The following is a 17,762-nucleotide window of genomic DNA, read 5'->3' as shown; positions in this document are numbered from 1 at the left end:
AGTCCTGCACCTTTGAGCCTTCACCTGACACACTGCTCTCCCTCTTTCCCACAGGGCGTATTCTACCCACTGGACAACCTCGCCGACCCCCCCTTCCCTGCAGAGCCTTTTGAGCTCCCAGAACGCAGTGACTCTATGCTCTACATTGGAATCTCCGAGTATTTCTTTAAATCTGCATCCTTTGCCCATTTCACAGCTGGAGCTTTCAATGTCACTCTCTCCACAAAAGAGGTGAGAAGGGTTAACGGGTGATGACAATCAGCTCCAACATGTAATCTTAGTATAAGTACCCCATTATGGGGTTTTTATGTCATAATGTCTCTTCCTGAGCTTTGCAGGCTATCACTCATATCAGGACAATGAATGAAGGAGCTGTGGAATAAGTGTTATTATTAGTTGTTCGAGAGTCGTTGGGTTTCCAGTTTTTCTCATGTCATTTTTTTGTGACACTGAGTCGCTGTTCCAGATTGCTCTTAAATAATGACAGGGCCCCCTTCATCACTTACTACCCGTGACCTTCAGCATTTTCAATTTATTTAACATCTCTGAGCCAGAGTTTCCTCATTGGAAAATGGGAATAGTAATAACTCTATCCCCATAGGGCTGGTATGGACATTAAAGAGGTATAAGTGCATGTAAAGCACTCAGACCAATGCCCAGCAGAGAGTAAGGGTTCTACAGGTGTTGCTGGTTATCATCACCATTATTATTCCTTACATTAGGCCAACGGAAAGATTTCTCCTGTTAGCAACTGCAACTGATTTGTCTGCCATGACCACTAATAGAACAGATACTCACTGTTTCTCTTTGCCACCATGCCCCTCTCTTTTACATACAATGAGAACAGTCCTTCCAGCCTGTCAACCAACAACTTTTGTGGAGCATCCCTTAGGAATCTTTTCATTCTGTAGGTCTTAATTATACAAGCAGTTATGAACCTTATGTTCAAAATGCTAAGTTGGCAGCACCAGCTACCATAAGTGCTGAAAATTAGACACTTTTCGCTTCACAACTTGAAAACCATCCATCTGTGAAGATAAATTACTTAAGCATCCTATGTCTCAGTGATCTCAGAAAATGAGGGCAGTAACCAAAACATATTGTTAACCACCACAGATATTTACACATGGGTCATACATATAGGATATACACTTCCTAAAGTCACTTACTAAAAGGGAAAAGTCACTTGCTAAAAGGTAACTCCTGTGTGACTGCCCACGGGCAAGTCACTTCACCTCCCTGGGTCGCAGATTTCCTGTGGTTGGTTTATAAAATGATGTCGCCTTCAAACACCTTTTCTTGGTGAATCATCTTCATAATTCATAAAAATTGTAGGGAGTGCTTCATTTTCCCTGAAAAGATAACCCAAGGTAAAAACCTTACAGTGACATTATGGTCTTAATTTTCCAGATTTCCAGCCACTTGGTTCGAAACTCTCAAGGCTTTGGCAACGTGCTGTCCCGGGTGAGTGCTCAGGGTCTGACTCCTGGATAGTGTGTTTGGCTTCATTGGAATTGCTCCTGGAAGACTTGTGTGTTCTTCATATTCCTTTTCAGTGCAAGCCTGGGTCCATCTTTTCATTCTTAAGGAGTTTTTTCTTTTAATCGAATATCCACAAACATTTACCAAACGAGTTACTATTAAGGGCGTTTTAAGTTCACAAAATAAATCGTCTATCTGTTCCAACCACAAAGTTCTACCACACTTGAAATAATTAGCTTTATGGGAAATGGAGGAATAGTGCCTACAGTTGTGGCTTTTGCGAAGCAACTGTTAATGCCATGCCTCCAGAGCACCTGAGTGTCGGACACAGTGCACTGAATGGCCCCAGTTTGCCCTTGAGGACAGAGAGAGAGATCCATTTTTAAAGCATCCTGGTTTCAGAGCAAGGATCTTGTACCGCACAGACCTGGATTTGAATCCCACTTCTGCAACTTACTCACCTCGCTTTCTGCATTTGTGAAATGAGGAGAACCTTCCCCACAGGGATTTCGTGAAGATTAAATGAGATAATACAGATAGCCCTGACATGGTGCCTGGCACACTATGTCTTTGAGAAACCTCCACTGTTATTATTTGGGGGGGTTTGCAAGTTACTGTTGTTTTCATTAAGGAATTTTTTTCTGTTTTTACTGCATGATGTAAGATTTTAATCACCACAAGTCACCCCAAATTTGTGATTTTCCCTCATCAACTCACAACTCCTATCTCTGTGATCTTTTCCCCCCTGAACATGGGCAGATTGCAGATATCTACATCTTGTCCCAGCCCTTCATGGTTCGGATCATGGCAACGGAACCTCCTGTGGTCAGTTTACTGCCAGGTAACTTCACCCTGGACATCCCTGCCTCCATCGTGATACTCACCGAGTCTGAGAACTCAACCGCTGAAACCATCGTGTCCATGGACTTTGTAAGTCTGGGGGACAGGCGGGCAGCCTGTGGATGCCAGTCCTGTTCCTGTAGCAGACTACTGACCAGCAGTGGTCTACTAAAGGCTTGGAAGGGTGGGAAGTGATTCATCAATTAGGACTGAGGACAGAGTTGAGAATGGGATGGGGGGAGATGTGGAAGGCCAGTGCTCAACCCCCATACATTGTAAAATAGCTCTGTACCCTTCTCCACTTCCTATGTTCCCTTCCCTCTGCTTCAGTGACATTGATAGCCAAATTTCTTTTTCCTCAAAATAAGTTAAGGTGGAATTCAAGTTTATTTGACTAGATGAAGGCTATATGCAATGCGATAAAAAGGGATTAATACAATGAACCTAAGCAAAATACACACCCCCACACACAGTACATAGAGATTAGGAGAAAACAGAAAAATAGTTTAAAAGAGATCCTGAAACAGAAAGTCTTTATAGTTAGCTTTCTTACCTGAAAGAGTATTTTTAGAATTATTTCTTTCAAATATCTCTTGGAATGAGAGGGAAAGTGAAGTTTATCATGTTTCCACTATAGGGAATAATATTTATGGCCAACCTGTGGCCAGAGAGATTCATTCCTCTTAGTAATCAATGCTTTTGTTGTCTGCAGGTTGCTAGTACCAGTGTTGGCCTGGTTATTTTGGGACAAAGACTGATATGCTCCCTGTCTCTGAACAGGTAAGATCAATTGATTTACCTGTTGGGAAACTTCATCATAAGTGAATCAACAGACCGTAGAGACAAAGTGGACATCAACAGGCCAGGCGAAGCTACCATTGGATAGAACACAAATCACTTAAGCACTTCTCCTGCCATAGCCCAGATAACTTCAAAGTATGGACTTAAAAATGTGTGGCTAAGTTTTTCTTCTCTCTTCTCTTTAAACCATACTGAGCTAAAATGGGCAACACAATAATTATAAATACAATTCTGTAATATAAATGCACATTCCAATGGTACAGCAATATAAAAGTAAAATTCCTCCTTAACAAATTCAGGGAATGTGCCATTGAGGAACGAACATGAAACTTGGAGGTGAAGGAATGAAGTTTCAAATCCTTGCTCACTGTTTTTTTTAACCATGATCAATTCTATTAACCTCTGAGTGTCAGTTTCCCTGTCTGTAAAATAATGAAGTTGGACTGAATTACTCCTGAGATACCTTCAGGCTCTGACACTTGGATGCTGTTACTATCGGGGAGAGTTTCACAAGTCCATGCCACATGGCCTGGCTGGCTCTCCAGTGCAAGTCACACAGTGGGAAAGGGCTGACAGGTTGTACACACAGATCAGTGAACACGAATGGCCATTTGGAAGAATGACCCACTTTCCTCAGTCCTATAAAGCCCACAGTTGAAGCCGTGAGTCAGACACCTGGGGGGAGGATATAAGGAATGATCAGATGGCCCAGATTAAATCTGTGATGGGAAGAAACAGACGAAGAACAAAACAGACAAAGAAGGCAGAGGCCCAAAAGAACAAGAAACAAACAGAGGGGAAAAGCAAGTCAACCACCATCAGTCAACTAGATGGTTATCAGGACTATGGTAGAAACATGTAAGATGTCTTCAGTAAAATAATATTAAATGGAACAAGCAAAATGTGGAACTGTATAAACACATCAAGCAGCCTTGCAAAATAGCCTTCCATTTGGACAAGGAAGTGAATACCAAATGGAAGAGTTGTGTTAAGATAGATTATGAGAGTTGCATTTTTCCTTAAAATTTTCTTTATAACTAAAGCTGACCCTCAAACAACATAGAGGTTAGGAGCACTGACACCCCTTTTCCACCCTGCACAGTCAAAAATTTGCTGCAATTTTGACTCCCCAAAAACTTAACTACAGTTGGCTCTTGGTATCTGATGGGGATTGGTTCCAGGATGCCCCGCGGATACCAAACTCTAAGTATGCTCAAGTCTCTTCTATGAAGTGCTGTAGAAGAACATGTATTGTCCACTACAATATGAACTACAATATGTATTGATACAATATGTATCACTACAATATGAACTACAATATGTATTGTTCTACATCACTTCAGGGTCAGCCCTCCACATCTGTAGATTCACAACCACAGGTCAAAAATACTGTTTGAATACTGGTTGGTTGAATCTACAGATGTGAAATGCATGGATACAGAGGACCAGCAGTATTTTTTAACAAAATCTGCATGTAAGTGGACCACACAGTTCAAACCTGTGTTGATCAAGAGTCCATTGTACATTGTTTTCCCAATGAAAGGGACAAAAAAAAAATAGTGTGGTTTCCCAAAGGCACAAGATTTCAGGAAGGTTTTACTCAACTATTCCCAGCCCTGTAAAACAGGAATTACTTCTTCATTAGGCTCAATAGGCACAGTGCACAGAGCCCACAATACTTAGGGATCCATGAAAATGTGTTAATAAATTTTAAAATAAGAATAAAAAATGAATACAATCCAATGAGGATTATACTTATCTTTATAGCTACACAGTCTTAAAATATAATTTGTAACTTTTTTTTAATGGAGGAAAGACTGCCAAAGGCAAAATTGGCTTGGGCCCCAAGAACTCATAATGTGGCCCTTTTTCTAGAATGCCAAAGCTCATGAAACTCTGAACTTTGATGGGTGATCTTTGGGATGGCAGTTTGAATGGTTGAGCCCAAGGGCAGGAGATGAGGAGGGAAAGGACAGAAGGTTAGGAAGTGGCTGGTGGCAGCTGAGCTAGGCCACAACAGAAAGGAGAGGACTTGGAATGCCGTCTGCCTGAGCAGCAGGACTGTGGTACAGGTGAGACCTCCATCTGTTCGAAGACTGAGAGGAAAGGACTGATAGGCAGGCTTGACATCTGGAGTGATGGGGAGAATGTGGCCGGGCTGCCAATTGGGGCAGCAAGCTCCTAAGCATGTAGAAACTACATTTGCACTTGAGCAGCGATCTGGTTTACTGTCAGGATTTAGATTCTCCTTTAGATTCTTGGCTGAGGAGGCATCCTGCATCCTGAGGTCTTAGCAGGATCTGAGCAGGACTGGCTACGTAATTTGCAAGACCCAGTGCAAACTGAAAGCACAGGCCTCTCATTCAAAAACTATGTAGAATTTCAAGATGGAGACAGCAGGGCATTCAACCAAGCAGGAGCCCTTCTGAGCCGAGGCCCTGTCCCAGCTGCACAGGTTGCCTGCATTGAGTCTGAGGGTGGGTCCTGCAGGGGTGCTATAGCAGACCTCAGGCAGTGAGTGGACTGAGGCCAAGGTGACTGGACCAGGCCTCGCTCAGGCTTCAGGCAAAGTGAGAGGCAAGACTTTGCAAAGTACACAGTGCTGAAAGTGTAGCCTGAGCCTTTGGCAGCAAGAGCAGTAGCTCAGCCACCCACACAGGCCACCCCAGCGTGTATCTCCACTCTTGAGCTTCGTAGGCAGGCACTGCTTTTCAGGATGGGCTGGTTTCATCTTCAGTGATGTCAGAGAGACACAGCAGGTAGAGGTGGAAAGTGGGTGGGGATCAGTGAAACATCCCTGAGAAGAACCAGGGAACAGTGTCTCCAAATACAGCTCTCCAGAACACCCCGGCCTTTCTAGCCAGCCCCTGCCTGGAGGAGCCTCTTTCTGGAGCTGCTCAGGGTGGGCTGCATAGATACGAGATGCAGCAATCAGAGGCACATCCAGAGAGGTGAATTCAGAGAGGTAGCGAGATCACAGGCTTTGCAGTCAGACTGCCTGGTTCAGACCCCAGCCCAGATTCATTAGCTGTGGAGTCTCAGGCAACTTTCTTAACTTCTCTGGGCCTCTGTTTCCTCCTCTTACAATGAGGATAAAATAAAACCTACTTCAAGGGTTGTTGTGAGGAATACATGAGTCAATACATGCGAAGTGCATGTTATGTGTTCAAGAAATGTTGGCTGTGGCTATTATTTAAAATTTGGGGCTGGCCTCAGCCAGGAGAAAGTGGTACTCAATCATACAATATCATTTCAGCAGTTCTCCTATTCAGAAAACACTTCACTCCCCTGTGTCCTGCCCAGTGATGGCACTTAGTAAAATCACCTTTTGTTCTACTATTTATAACCACTCTCTTTTTTTTTTTTTTACATATATTGTATTGATTATGCTATTACAGTTTTCCCAATTTTCCCCCTTTGCCGCCCTTCATTCAGTAACTCCTACTCCCTCCAGCAACACCCCTTAGTTCATGGCCATGGGTCGTGCATGTAAGTTCTTTGGATTCTCTGTTTCCTATCCTGTTCTAAACATCCCCCTGTCTATTCTGTACCAACCAATTTGTACTTCTTAATCCCTGCACCTTTTCCCACATTCTCCTCATTCTCCCTCCCAACTGATAACCCTCCAAATGATCTCCGTATCTATGATTCTGTTTCTGTTCTGCTTGTTTGTTTAGTTTGTTTTTTAGATTCAATTGTTGATAATTGTGGATTTATTGTGATTTTAATGTTCATCATTTTGATCTTCTTAAATAAATCCCTTCAACATTTCATATAATAATGACTTGGTGATGATGAACTCCTTTAGCTTTACCTTGTCTGGGAAGCACTTTATCTGCCCTCCCATTCTAAATGATAGCTTTGCTGGATAGAATAACCTAGGTTGCAGGTCCTTGCTTTTCATCACTTTGAATACTTCTTGCCAATCCCTCTGGCCTGCAAAGTTTCTTTTGAGAAATCAGCTGACAGTCTTATGGAAACCCCCTTGTAGGTAACTATCTGCTTTTCTCTTGCTGCTTTTATGATTGTCTCTTTATCTTTAGCCTTTGGCATTTTAATTACCATCTTGTTTGGTACTCTCTGCTTCCTGGACTTGTATGTCTATTTCCTTTACCAAGTTAGGGAAGTTTTCTTTCATTATCTTGTTCTTTCTCTTCTCCTTCTAGCACTCCAATGATTCAAACATTGGTATTTGAAGTTGTCCCAGAGGCTCCTTACTCTATGCTCATTTTTTTGGATTCTTCCTTCTTGCTATTCTGATTGAATGTTTTTTCTTTTTTTAAAGATTTTATTTATTTATTTTTAGAGAGAGAGGAAGGGAGGGAGAAAGAGAGGGCAACATCAATGTGTGGTTGTCTCTCACATGCCCCCAACTGGGGACCTGGCCCACAACCCAGGCATGTGCCCTGACTGGGAATTGCACCAGCGATCCTTTGGTTTGCAGGCCAGCACTCAAGCCACTGAGCCACACCAGCCAGGGCTGTTTTTTTCTTCCTTATGTTCTAATCATTGATTGATTTCTGGCTTCATCCACTCCAATGTTGATTCCCTGTACATTTTTCTTTATTTCACTTAGTGTAACCTTCATTTCTGCCTGGGTCTTTTTTATCCTGTTGAAGCACCCAAAGAGTTCCTTGAACATCCTAATAACCAGTGTTTTGAACTCTACATCTGATAGATTGCTTATCTTCATTTTGTTTAGTTCTTTCTCTGGGGCTTTGCTCTGTTCTTTCATTTGGGCCATATTTCTTTGTCTCCTCATTTTGGCAGTCTTCCTGTGTTGTTTCTATGTATTAGGTAGAGCTGCTTTGATTCCCTGTCTTAGTAGTGTGGCCTATTGTAGAAAAGTGAACCAGTAAGTTGGATGGGGTAGAGCCTCAGGTAATCGCCGGGGGTGGAGGGCAAGTGGTTGCTACTTGTGTAAACCAGGTTGATGGAGTCTCAGATATGGTGTCGCTGCTCTGTGGTTCTCATAAAAGGAACAATGGCGACTGCCTGGCCTCTGGAATTTTGTCCAGGAGGAAACTGTCCCCTGGCACTTGCCCTGACACCAGACACTTCAGTTTCCCCCTGCATGCTACTGTTGCCCTTCCAGCTGCTGCCCCATGGTGGAGCCCAGAGGGAGTGAGTCTCTATAAGTCCATTGTGGGCCCTTTAGAGGAGGTGCCTGAGAATCCCGAAGTTCCTTCTGCTGCCCCATCCCCCACTGATTTTTATAGCCAGAAGTTATGGGGACTTACTTCTTGGCACTGAAACCCTGGGATGGGTGGTCTGGTGTGGGGCTGGAGCCCCTTGCTTCTGAGGTATCCCTCCTGATTTTTGTCCACCATACATGGGTGTGTGGGACTCCCCATTCTGCATCTCCTGTCTCCACATCTCTGCCCCTTCTACCCATCTAGATGAATGTGACTTCTTTAATTCCTTGGTTGTCAGACTTCCACACAGCTTGATTTTCTGACGATTCTGGGTGATAGTTGTTTTGTAGTTTAGTGTAATTTTTTACTGTGGTTGTGCAAGGAGATGAGCCATGTTTGCCTCCATGTAGACCAGACATCCCGCTCTTTATTATCGAGAAAGTACTGTCTACTGGTCCTATGCCAAGCACTGCACATACATTATTTCATTTAAACCTCACAAACCTATATCTCCAGGACCTGGCATGGTGCTCAATAAATGTCTGCAGATTGAATGAATAGCCCCAGGGTAGATATTACTATGCCCACATTTCAGTTTCTGGAGGTTATATAACTAACCCAAGTCACAGAGCTATTGAATAGCTGAGCCAGAACTTGAACCTGGATGAGTCTGTTTTCAAAGCCTTGAGTGTTTACTTAATGCATTATCATGCCTTTGATGTAGTGAAAAGCTAAGACATAGAAGATAAAACTTAGAAAATAAATACCCTTGCCTAGGAGCAGAAACCCGTAAGCATGGAGTCACACTGAATTGAAGCAGGCATCATGTCCTTTCTCAAGGTAAAGTATTGACAAAAGAGAACACATTGGCATTGGACACAGCCCCTTTCTTGTTACATTGAGGAACTGAGTAAAGGAAGGATAAAGAAAGCAAAAGCTGGGAGTATAAATAATAAACTTGACCTCTTTGGGTCTACTTAAGATCACAGGCTCTGGAGTCAGGCATATGTGACTTTGAATTCTGCCTCAGCCATTTGGAACTGCAGGACCTTGAGCAAGTTAATTAACCTAAGTGTCAGTTTCCTCATCAGCAAAACAGAGCCCCTCTCCATAGAGTTGTTCTGTGGGTAGATGAGATAATGTGTGACAAACACAATACCCAGCACAAAATCAGTGCTCAAGAAAGATCTGTTACTTCTAGTAGTAGTATTTCATTCTCTTTCCCCATTCTAAGATCAACCTTTGACCAAGTGAGAGGGGAAAATTGGTCCCAAGAGACACGACAAGGCAGGATGGTCTTAAAGCTGTGGAGCTGGCACTCAAAGTCATAAACCAGATTCTTACTGCTCTGTCTACAATAGAGAATTCTGTGCCCAACGCAGTTCTATATGGAGGTAACCCCAATGCAGGTTGACCCACATAGTAGGCATTTTGAGGTTATTTCAGAGGCCAAACTAAATGACACTTTCCCTTATATGGTCCTCATCCAGATGACATAATTCTAACCCTTTTTCTTAATCACAAGCAAGGCTTGAAGCAATCAAATGTACATTACTGTTGAACCATTTAGGATTTGAGATAATTTTTTTTGACATTGCCATGATTGAGGCTCTGGATGCTCCCAAACTGCACCCCACCCCACCACTATCAACACACACACAGGCCTGACAACCCCTCCCAGGCAGCACCGTCAGAAAATGCAAATATTGCTGACTACGAGCAGATAGAATCACCACCTTACTCCACTCCTCACAGCTTGGGCGGGTAAACATTTCCCCAGGTGAGCCATCTGGAGAAAAACCCAGAAAGGAAAACAGGTCCGGGAAGAACAGATTCAGTTTCTGTTGGAACGGTGCTTTGGATAGGACAGCAGAGCTCAGACTTGGCACCTGGGTTGACCTCCAGCTCCACCCTTCCTCTGAGACACTATTGAAGTTAGAACAGAGAAATGCCACAGTGGGGGACCCCATGGGAGGAGGAAACCCCAAGCGACTTCTTCCCTTTCTCCCTTACTGCGGGGGGGGGGGGGGGGGGCGGGGGGGGGCGAGGAATTTCCAGACTGCAGAAGGCAACGAATTTAAAACTCGGAGGAACTCTTCCTCATCCTTAAACACTGGAATAGGCTCAACACATCCTCCCCTCAAAAGCTTTCATCATTGGATTAAATCTACAGCCTGGGGTTTTCAGGCTCCTCATTTACTGGTTCTGCCTTTCAATCCAGCCAACCTTACTTCCCATAATTCCTTAAAATGAACATTCTGGTTCACCCTCAAGTGACCTCAACTACAATAAACATTCTCCCACCCATCTTTTTTATCTACTCACTTATCCATATTTCCACTCAACGAGATTTTACTACACACGTATTATGTGCTCTGCACTGTTCTTGATACAAAGAGTAGAGAGAACAATGGTTTCTACCTTCCAAATCCACATCCCGGTGAGATAAACACTCAGAATGTCAGGCAATTATAATACTGGGTGCTAAGGGGCATGATAGTGTACATAGCGCTTCTCTCAAAGGGCATTTTATTACCCCCTCCACCTGTCTGTCTCTCTCACCCTCACCCTCACACACACTCCCCATGCTGGCTTTTTTACCTTTCACACCTTAGATTTCCTGCAGCAAGTCAGAGTGGTATACAAACTCACCAGGGAGCACCTGAATACACACTGCTTTGCATTGTTCTCTAATTGCTTCTTACACATGCAGCTTCTCTCCATCCCCCATATAAATACAAAATTCTGCACATTGCATAGCACATTACTGAGCATGGAATGAGCACCTGGAAAAAACCTCTTGGCCTGCCAGTCTTTCCTCCATACTGCAGCCAGAGTGATCTTTACAAAACACAGACATTATCTTTCTTCCTTAGAAACCTCCTGTAGTTTCCTTGTTCTTAGGATCAATATCAGAATTCTAACATGGCCTTAGAAACCCAGCCTGGTCAACCCTGTCTGTTTCTCTGGCATCATCATGCTGCACTCTCTCCCAGGCTCTCTGTTCCCTCCACGACATCCTTGCAACCTCTGCCTAGAACCCTTCCCTCTTCCTTCCCTACTTTGCCCTTTTAACCTTGTTCATCCTTCATATGTTAGCTCAAAGAAATAATTCCCTTTTTGGGAAAACTTCCTCTACCCACCTAGTAAGATCAGGTTCCTTCCTCATTTGCCTCCATGAATGGATTTTTTTCCCATCAGAGCATTTACCTCAATCTGCAAGTAAGCCTTCATCAGTGGGGTTATTTGATTAACATCTGCCTCCCCACTAGGCAGTAAGCTACATGAGAGCAGTGGTTGTGTCTGGTTTTGCTCACAATCCTATCTGCAGCACCTGTCCCAGGGCTGACATATATCAGGTATTCAATAAATGTGTGCTGGATGAATGAATGAATGAATGAATGAATGAACACTAAGTGTCTTCACGTTCCATGCTCTGAACTCACTGTAGAAATACAAAGTTAAGACTAAATCTCTATCCTCAAGGAGTTCACAGTCAGAGGGCAAAGAGATAAACAATTATTACAGAGTATTGAGTGCGGGATCGATTTTCAGTGTCTGCAATGGCCACGGGGTTGGAGGAATGGTGTTGTGAGTGCCTGTGCTTTGGTCCACTTGACCTTCATTGTGTCATCTTTGCTACATTGACCCAGATCATAAAGGGCCTTGTGCCATGCTTCAGAGTTTGCACTTTAGCTCTGGTTTTCAATCAGGACAGTATTCTCCAAAACTTTTTAAAATAGGCTATACTTCTGTATGTCTTCACAGTAGGGCTATTTGAGCTCCATTTCTCCCCCAAGGACTCTGTGGCTCTGTAATAAAAATTAGTTTCTAGTGTCAAGGCTTCAGGTAGCAGGTTAGGGGCCTGGTAGAGAATGAAAGGTCAAAGGACTGAAGTCGGTCGCCACCTAGTGGCCTGAGCTGCACTCGCATACTTTTCCAAACAGTTTGCTCCTTGCTCCACCCGTTTCTCTGCGGTTACTGAGACAGGTCCGTTACTAAACTAATCTGGTGAGTACGCCTAGAGAACAAGGAGAGAGAGAGAGAGAAGTAAGATGGCCTTAGGAGGAAAGGATAGTTGGTTCGCAGGAAACCCCTGACAACCCCACTCATAGCAGGTGGTCCTGAAGTGGCCAATCATGGCTTGGGGTTGTGATGAAAAAAAAGAAAGAAAACTCACAAGTGTGTTGTTCTACCTTCTTGTAGGTTGAATTTATAACCTGATCTACCTTGTCCATGCTGCGAGGTGGTGTAGCCAGTGGGAGGCATCCCCTCACATCTCCCTGGCAGAGCCTTTAACAATCACACTGCGTAGCCTTCGGCGCCTATGTGTTATGACTGAGCAGATAAAAAATATATGTAGGTGACACAGCCTTCTAAGAGCTGTGGCCTCAACTGAGCATAGAGTCCAGGGTCCAACAGAGTGATGTTTGTCTTCCAGATCCATCGTTGCTGACTCTGTGACTTGGGTAATTTAATTCTCCTCTCAGATCATCAGTTTCCTCCTCTGAAAAAGGGGCAACAATGATTGCATCTAGCACAGAGTTATTGTGAAGATTAAATTTTAAAATGTTTCTAAATCTCCCACACCAAGACACATTATATAGGGTCATTGCTCTCACCATCCTCATTGGCATGTTTATTAATAAGGAACCAGCCTGGATCAGAGAAGTTATGAGGCTGAGTTCAGAGCAAGGGGACCTGAAAATGTTCTCCCAGCCGAGCATGACCCAGGCCTAACCCTGCTTAGCTTCAGAGATCACATGAGACTGGGTGCTTCACAGTGTATGGCTTGTAGACTGAAAACTGTTCCTTAAGATTGTTCCACCTTCCAAGTTGCCAACAGTAAGTCCCACAGAGCAAATGCCCTTGGAGAACCCCAGCCTTCTGTTATTCCTGCTCTGCTTCTTAAGCAACAAATATGGAAGGAAAGATGTAATAGAACATAGTGTCCTTACACAATTGGGTGTCTTTGTAAATAGCAGCTTATTGAGCTAAAAATAAAAAATCCCCTATCCCTTTTGTTTCTTTCTACTGAAATGGTTGTTTTAAAATATTCTTCCTTTAACCTTTTCCTGTTGGTTTGTTGTTTCGTTTTCAGGTTCCGCCTCTCTTTGCCAGAATCCAGACGCAGCAATATCGAGGTAGGAGTCAGATCTCTCAGAGTTCCTTGTCCAGGGAGAACAAGAGTTCTATATAGTAGCTGGATGGTTGTTTTCTATACTGCTGAGTGGTACTTGTTTTTCCCATGAGAGTAGAATTTAACTTTAAAGTTCTTTATGTAGCCACTAGTCCACCAAGCCCATTAACTATTAAACAAGATAGGAAGTCTCCAATTCACTTTCATCTGTTCAAAAGACTTTTAAATGAACTCAAAAGACTGTTAAACATTGTATGTTTAGGAAAAAAGGTATTTTTGAGGAGATTTCACTCTTTGGATAAAATAATCCTCTATAGTTAAATTTAAGAGCCAGATTCCCAAAGGATGAGGCTCTATGTCAATTATTAGGCCATGACCAAGTTTGCTCTTTGAAGGTTTTCTAGCCACCTCCTAAAATGAGGTCAAGGCTGGTGGCATAGATACCTTTTTGGGGGGCCCAGCTTGGTGACCTCCTGACTAGAAGACCACCAGCCCCCAAGCTTCAGGAAGACCAGCCAATCACTCGTTGGCACCCAACCCTCATGATGCTTACAATCCAGAGCAGTGGTTCTCAAGTGGGGTCACTGTGGATGAGCCCCTCTGTGGCACAGCCGTTAGGTCAATGACAGACTGTAGTCAGTAAGAATGCATAGGTGACTGTCTCATAAATAATATTTCCTGAGCCCAGAGGAGTCAAAATGAGACCAAGTTTTCCAGGAAGACCCAAACTCCTTAGTATCAACAACAAAGTGTTCTAATCATGACATTTCTGAAAAAAATGGCAAGGCTATATACCAGGCACAACAATATTAACTTGTGTAACCCTAACAACACCCTATGAGATTGGTACTGTTACCTTCACTTTACAGTTGAGGAGCTTGAGGCACAGGGAGGTCAAGGAACTTTACCAACATCACACAGTAAAGTGTTAAAAACAGGAGGTAAACCTAGGAAGTCTGCTTCAGAGCCACCCTTGCTAAGCTGCAAAGAGGTCCTTATTATTGCTAAGCCTAGAGGATGCTCAAAAAATATTGATTGAATGGATTCATGTTCATCATAGTCCTTTTATTTTTAATACCTGAATCTTGCTAAGATTATACAACTGCCATAGTTTATGAATGACAAATTGGGCATTCTGGTGATGCCATTAACTGCAGAGCATAATATAACGCGAGAGAACTGCTGTGGCTGGGCTTCCCAGTAAATTAAGGAAAGATTACTGATTGGGATATGTATTAGTTGTTGTACAGCGTCTTTCTTGGTAGTGTCTAAGCTGCCATGTTTGCTGCCACCATGTGGTCCCTCTGCATTTACTGTCACCATGATCCGGGGTAGAAGGGAGCAGAAACGTCTATCCTCAAGGAGGAGAAAAGATCGGGAAACTCTGTAATGTGGTTTCCCACAAAATAGCTCTCGCTTTCTGGAAGGTAGAATTGGTATCTCGGCCGGGAGATTCTCATGATAGCTCTCTGTCCTGGTAAGGTGTGGGGAAGTGCAGGCCCAAATCAGGCATGGTGCCTTGAAAATGTCAGTTGATTTAGTTTCCCCTTTCATCTTAGGTCTTGAGGTTTGAAAATATTCTGTCCTCCATCCTCCACTTTGGCGTCCTCCCACTGGCCAACGGTAAGAGGTTCTTGGGAAGCAATGTGACTCTGACATTGGCTAAACGTTGGGGATTGTTTGGGACTTTCCGCCCCGAAGCTTGTACTTCTGGAGCATTGTTATGAGTCCAGGCCAGTGCCAGAATTTGCAAAGTCTGTACCGTCAACGATACAGTTGCAAAACTAGTTATTCTAGGTTCAAATCTTGTTAGCCACTCTACTTGAAGACTCAGCAGGACAGGCTATTTCTGGTTGGGTTGAAAAGAGTGAAATCATCCTCTTTAAGCAGTGAAGAGTCTCCTTCAGCCAGAAGTGACATGACTGTCACTACCGGCCGGTGTCTCTGTGATTCTCATACAAAGACTACCCTCTGGACAGTTTCAGTGAAACGACAACTGTCCACACACAGCAGCATCTTGAGTTTGACTTCATTAAAATACATGTTGTAATACAGGCCAAAATGTTCTCAGACCCACTAAGTTATTTTCAAACTATAAACTGGACAAGGTGCCAGCATTTTTCTGCCATCCAAATGCACATAATAGCAGGTGCATTTTTATTAAACATGGATTAATTAACCATTCTTCCAGGGAAATGCTAGGGACAGATCAGAAAAAATGAAAACAGACAACTAGGGAGAATGAGTAGGTAAACTATGTAAAAGCTACTTCTTAGTCTCTTACTCAAAAGCTTGCCAAAACTTTATGTGCCCATGCCCAACTATTTTACATCTTGTTTTACATTGTAGCAAAATTGCAGCAAGGATTTCTTCTGCCCAACCCATACAAAATCTCATTCGTCAATTCAGATATCGAAGTCCTTGAGGTAAGACTGTAAATATTCTCTTAACTGCCCCATTTCTTTTCATAGCAGAATGAGCCTCTCTCTATTTGCTTACTTCCTGGTTTATCTTGTTCTGCTTTGTTTTTTTCCCAGCTCAGGGAATTTTATAAACAAAATATTTGGTTATTAAAGCTCGCAATTAGTAATGAAAAGCATTTAAACTTGGGTTTTAAAATCAGACCAGGTCCAGTTTCCCTTTGCGGCCAAATTTATTCACACCGCAGAACCAGATGCACTGCATTGTGCTTCCTTTTCTTTATTTCACAAGACCACGTGTAAGGCTGGGATTATCAATCCCATTTTCTAGATGAGGAAAGTAAGATTCAGAGGTGTGACATGGCCAATGTAGATGGCAAGAGGCATGACTAGGGGACAGGGGAAGAGAGGATGTGACACAGCAGGACCCGGGAAGGAAACCGTCTCTCCCTCGCCCCTCAGGAAAACCCATGTCCTATGGCTGCAGGTGCCCAAAGTTTAACCTTATCTTCACTGTTGCATCTTTTTCAGCATTTTCTTTTGATTTCCACTGACTTGAAGTATGAAACGCCCTCCAAGCAGCCATCAAGCTTCTATGGTTGGGAAGGTCTGAACCTGATAAATGAACAGTGGAGGGGAAAATCAGTCCCCTGATTGCCTGGAGTCCACTCCAGGAGGTAAATGGCCCTTAATCCCACCTGCTGTAACCCAGAGAGAGAAGACAGTGCGGCTGGAGTTGTAAAGTTCTCGTCAAGCGTTCAGGCCGAAAGTTTTCTTTCTCAAGTCTTCGGAGACAGGGGGAGGCAAACTGGGGTACAGAGTTAAATCAGGGTGTGCGCGTCTCCGTGTGCGTGGAGGGATGGGCATTTGAATGTGTGCTGTTTCAATGCGTGTTGGGTGCTCCTGTGTTTGTAAGATTCTGTGGCCAAGAGCGAGGCGTGCCCTTCCAGGGGGGTGCACGACGAACTCTTAAGTACAGATTTGAATCGCTGCCGTCAGTGGAGAGCCCTTCAGCCCTTCCAGCTCTCTAGGATTCTCCCCTCCCTGCCTATTGTTGGATTTTGTGTTTTATATGTACTGCTACTGTCCCCGGTATTTAATTAAAAGTGTTTTCTATCGATGTCAACCTTGTCTTTTTATTTGCAAAATTTCCTGCCCCAGATTTTTTTTTTTTTAATAAAGTAAGACAGGAAAGAAGGAAGAGAATTTAGTGTCGTTAACGTTGATGAAAACTGAGGTGGTGCAGATTTCAAGGCTTGATTTGTGCCTCTCGGATGTTTCCAGGGAGAAACGGTGGTCACAGGAAACTCCGGAAGTTGTACCACTTCTTCAGCTCCTAGGGCGGTCTCCCTCCCCGATTACACGAAAGGGCGGTGCAGAGGACTGACCCTGTGGACGACCTTACGGTTGGTGGTGCCGTCAATGCTGTTAGAGCACCTAATCAATGGGGTGGAACTGGAGCCAGAGCAGGGGAAGGGAAGCTGGTATGTACGAAGGAGCGGAAACCTCAGCTCTGGATTCGGGTAGTTTACACTCCAGTGGGGGGATGGCAGACAGCACCGGCTGGAGTGCTGGCCCCCCGCGCCAGACCCCGTGTCGGCTGCTTCCCTGACTGAGGTCGGTTCACTTAACCTCACAGCCTCTCTAGGAAGAGTTATGATCCCCTTTAATGGATGAGAAAACAAAGGTTGAGAGCGGTTACCCGCACAAAGCCGGTAAATGGCAGAGGTAGAAACTGAAGCCAAGTCTTTCCGATTCCGAAGTCGCTGCTCTTCACGCAAAGTAGAAACTGAAACCACGTAGAGCTCTCAGGACTTTGAACGAGAGGCCGGCGCACAAACACGTGATCACACAGCGCTCCGTCGCCACGGCAGGCGGGACCGGAAAGCCCCGGCCAGTGTACTGCGACTGCCCTTCGCTCACTTCGGTGCCGAGCCGAGCGGC

The 17,762-nt window shown here is 43.9% G+C and overlaps 1 protein-coding gene across 1 annotated transcript in view; it reads left to right on the top strand.

The window, feature by feature from the left end:
* BPIFC (BPI fold containing family C) overlaps positions 1–17,156 on the top strand; it is a 36,834-nt gene extending 19,678 nt beyond the window's left edge. Inside the window, exons 9-16 of the mRNA XM_024579342.3 lie at positions 55–231; positions 1,411–1,464; positions 2,242–2,412; positions 3,035–3,102; positions 13,360–13,402; positions 14,958–15,021; positions 15,748–15,824; positions 16,350–17,156. Of these exons, the coding sequence (XP_024435110.2) occupies positions 55–231; positions 1,411–1,464; positions 2,242–2,412; positions 3,035–3,102; positions 13,360–13,402; positions 14,958–15,021; positions 15,748–15,824; positions 16,350–16,472 (777 nt within the window). The 3' untranslated portion in view covers positions 16,473–17,156. The remainder of the gene's footprint in view (positions 1–54; positions 232–1,410; positions 1,465–2,241; positions 2,413–3,034; positions 3,103–13,359; positions 13,403–14,957; positions 15,022–15,747; positions 15,825–16,349) is intronic.
* The last annotated feature ends 606 nt before the right edge of the window (positions 17,157–17,762 follow it).

Source organism: Desmodus rotundus, chromosome 3 (assembly GCF_022682495.2).
Source record: "Desmodus rotundus isolate HL8 chromosome 3, HLdesRot8A.1, whole genome shotgun sequence".
In the NCBI taxonomy this organism is placed as follows: domain Eukaryota; kingdom Metazoa; phylum Chordata; class Mammalia; order Chiroptera; family Phyllostomidae; genus Desmodus; species Desmodus rotundus.
This window is presented reverse-complemented; position numbering and strand designations above follow the sequence as displayed.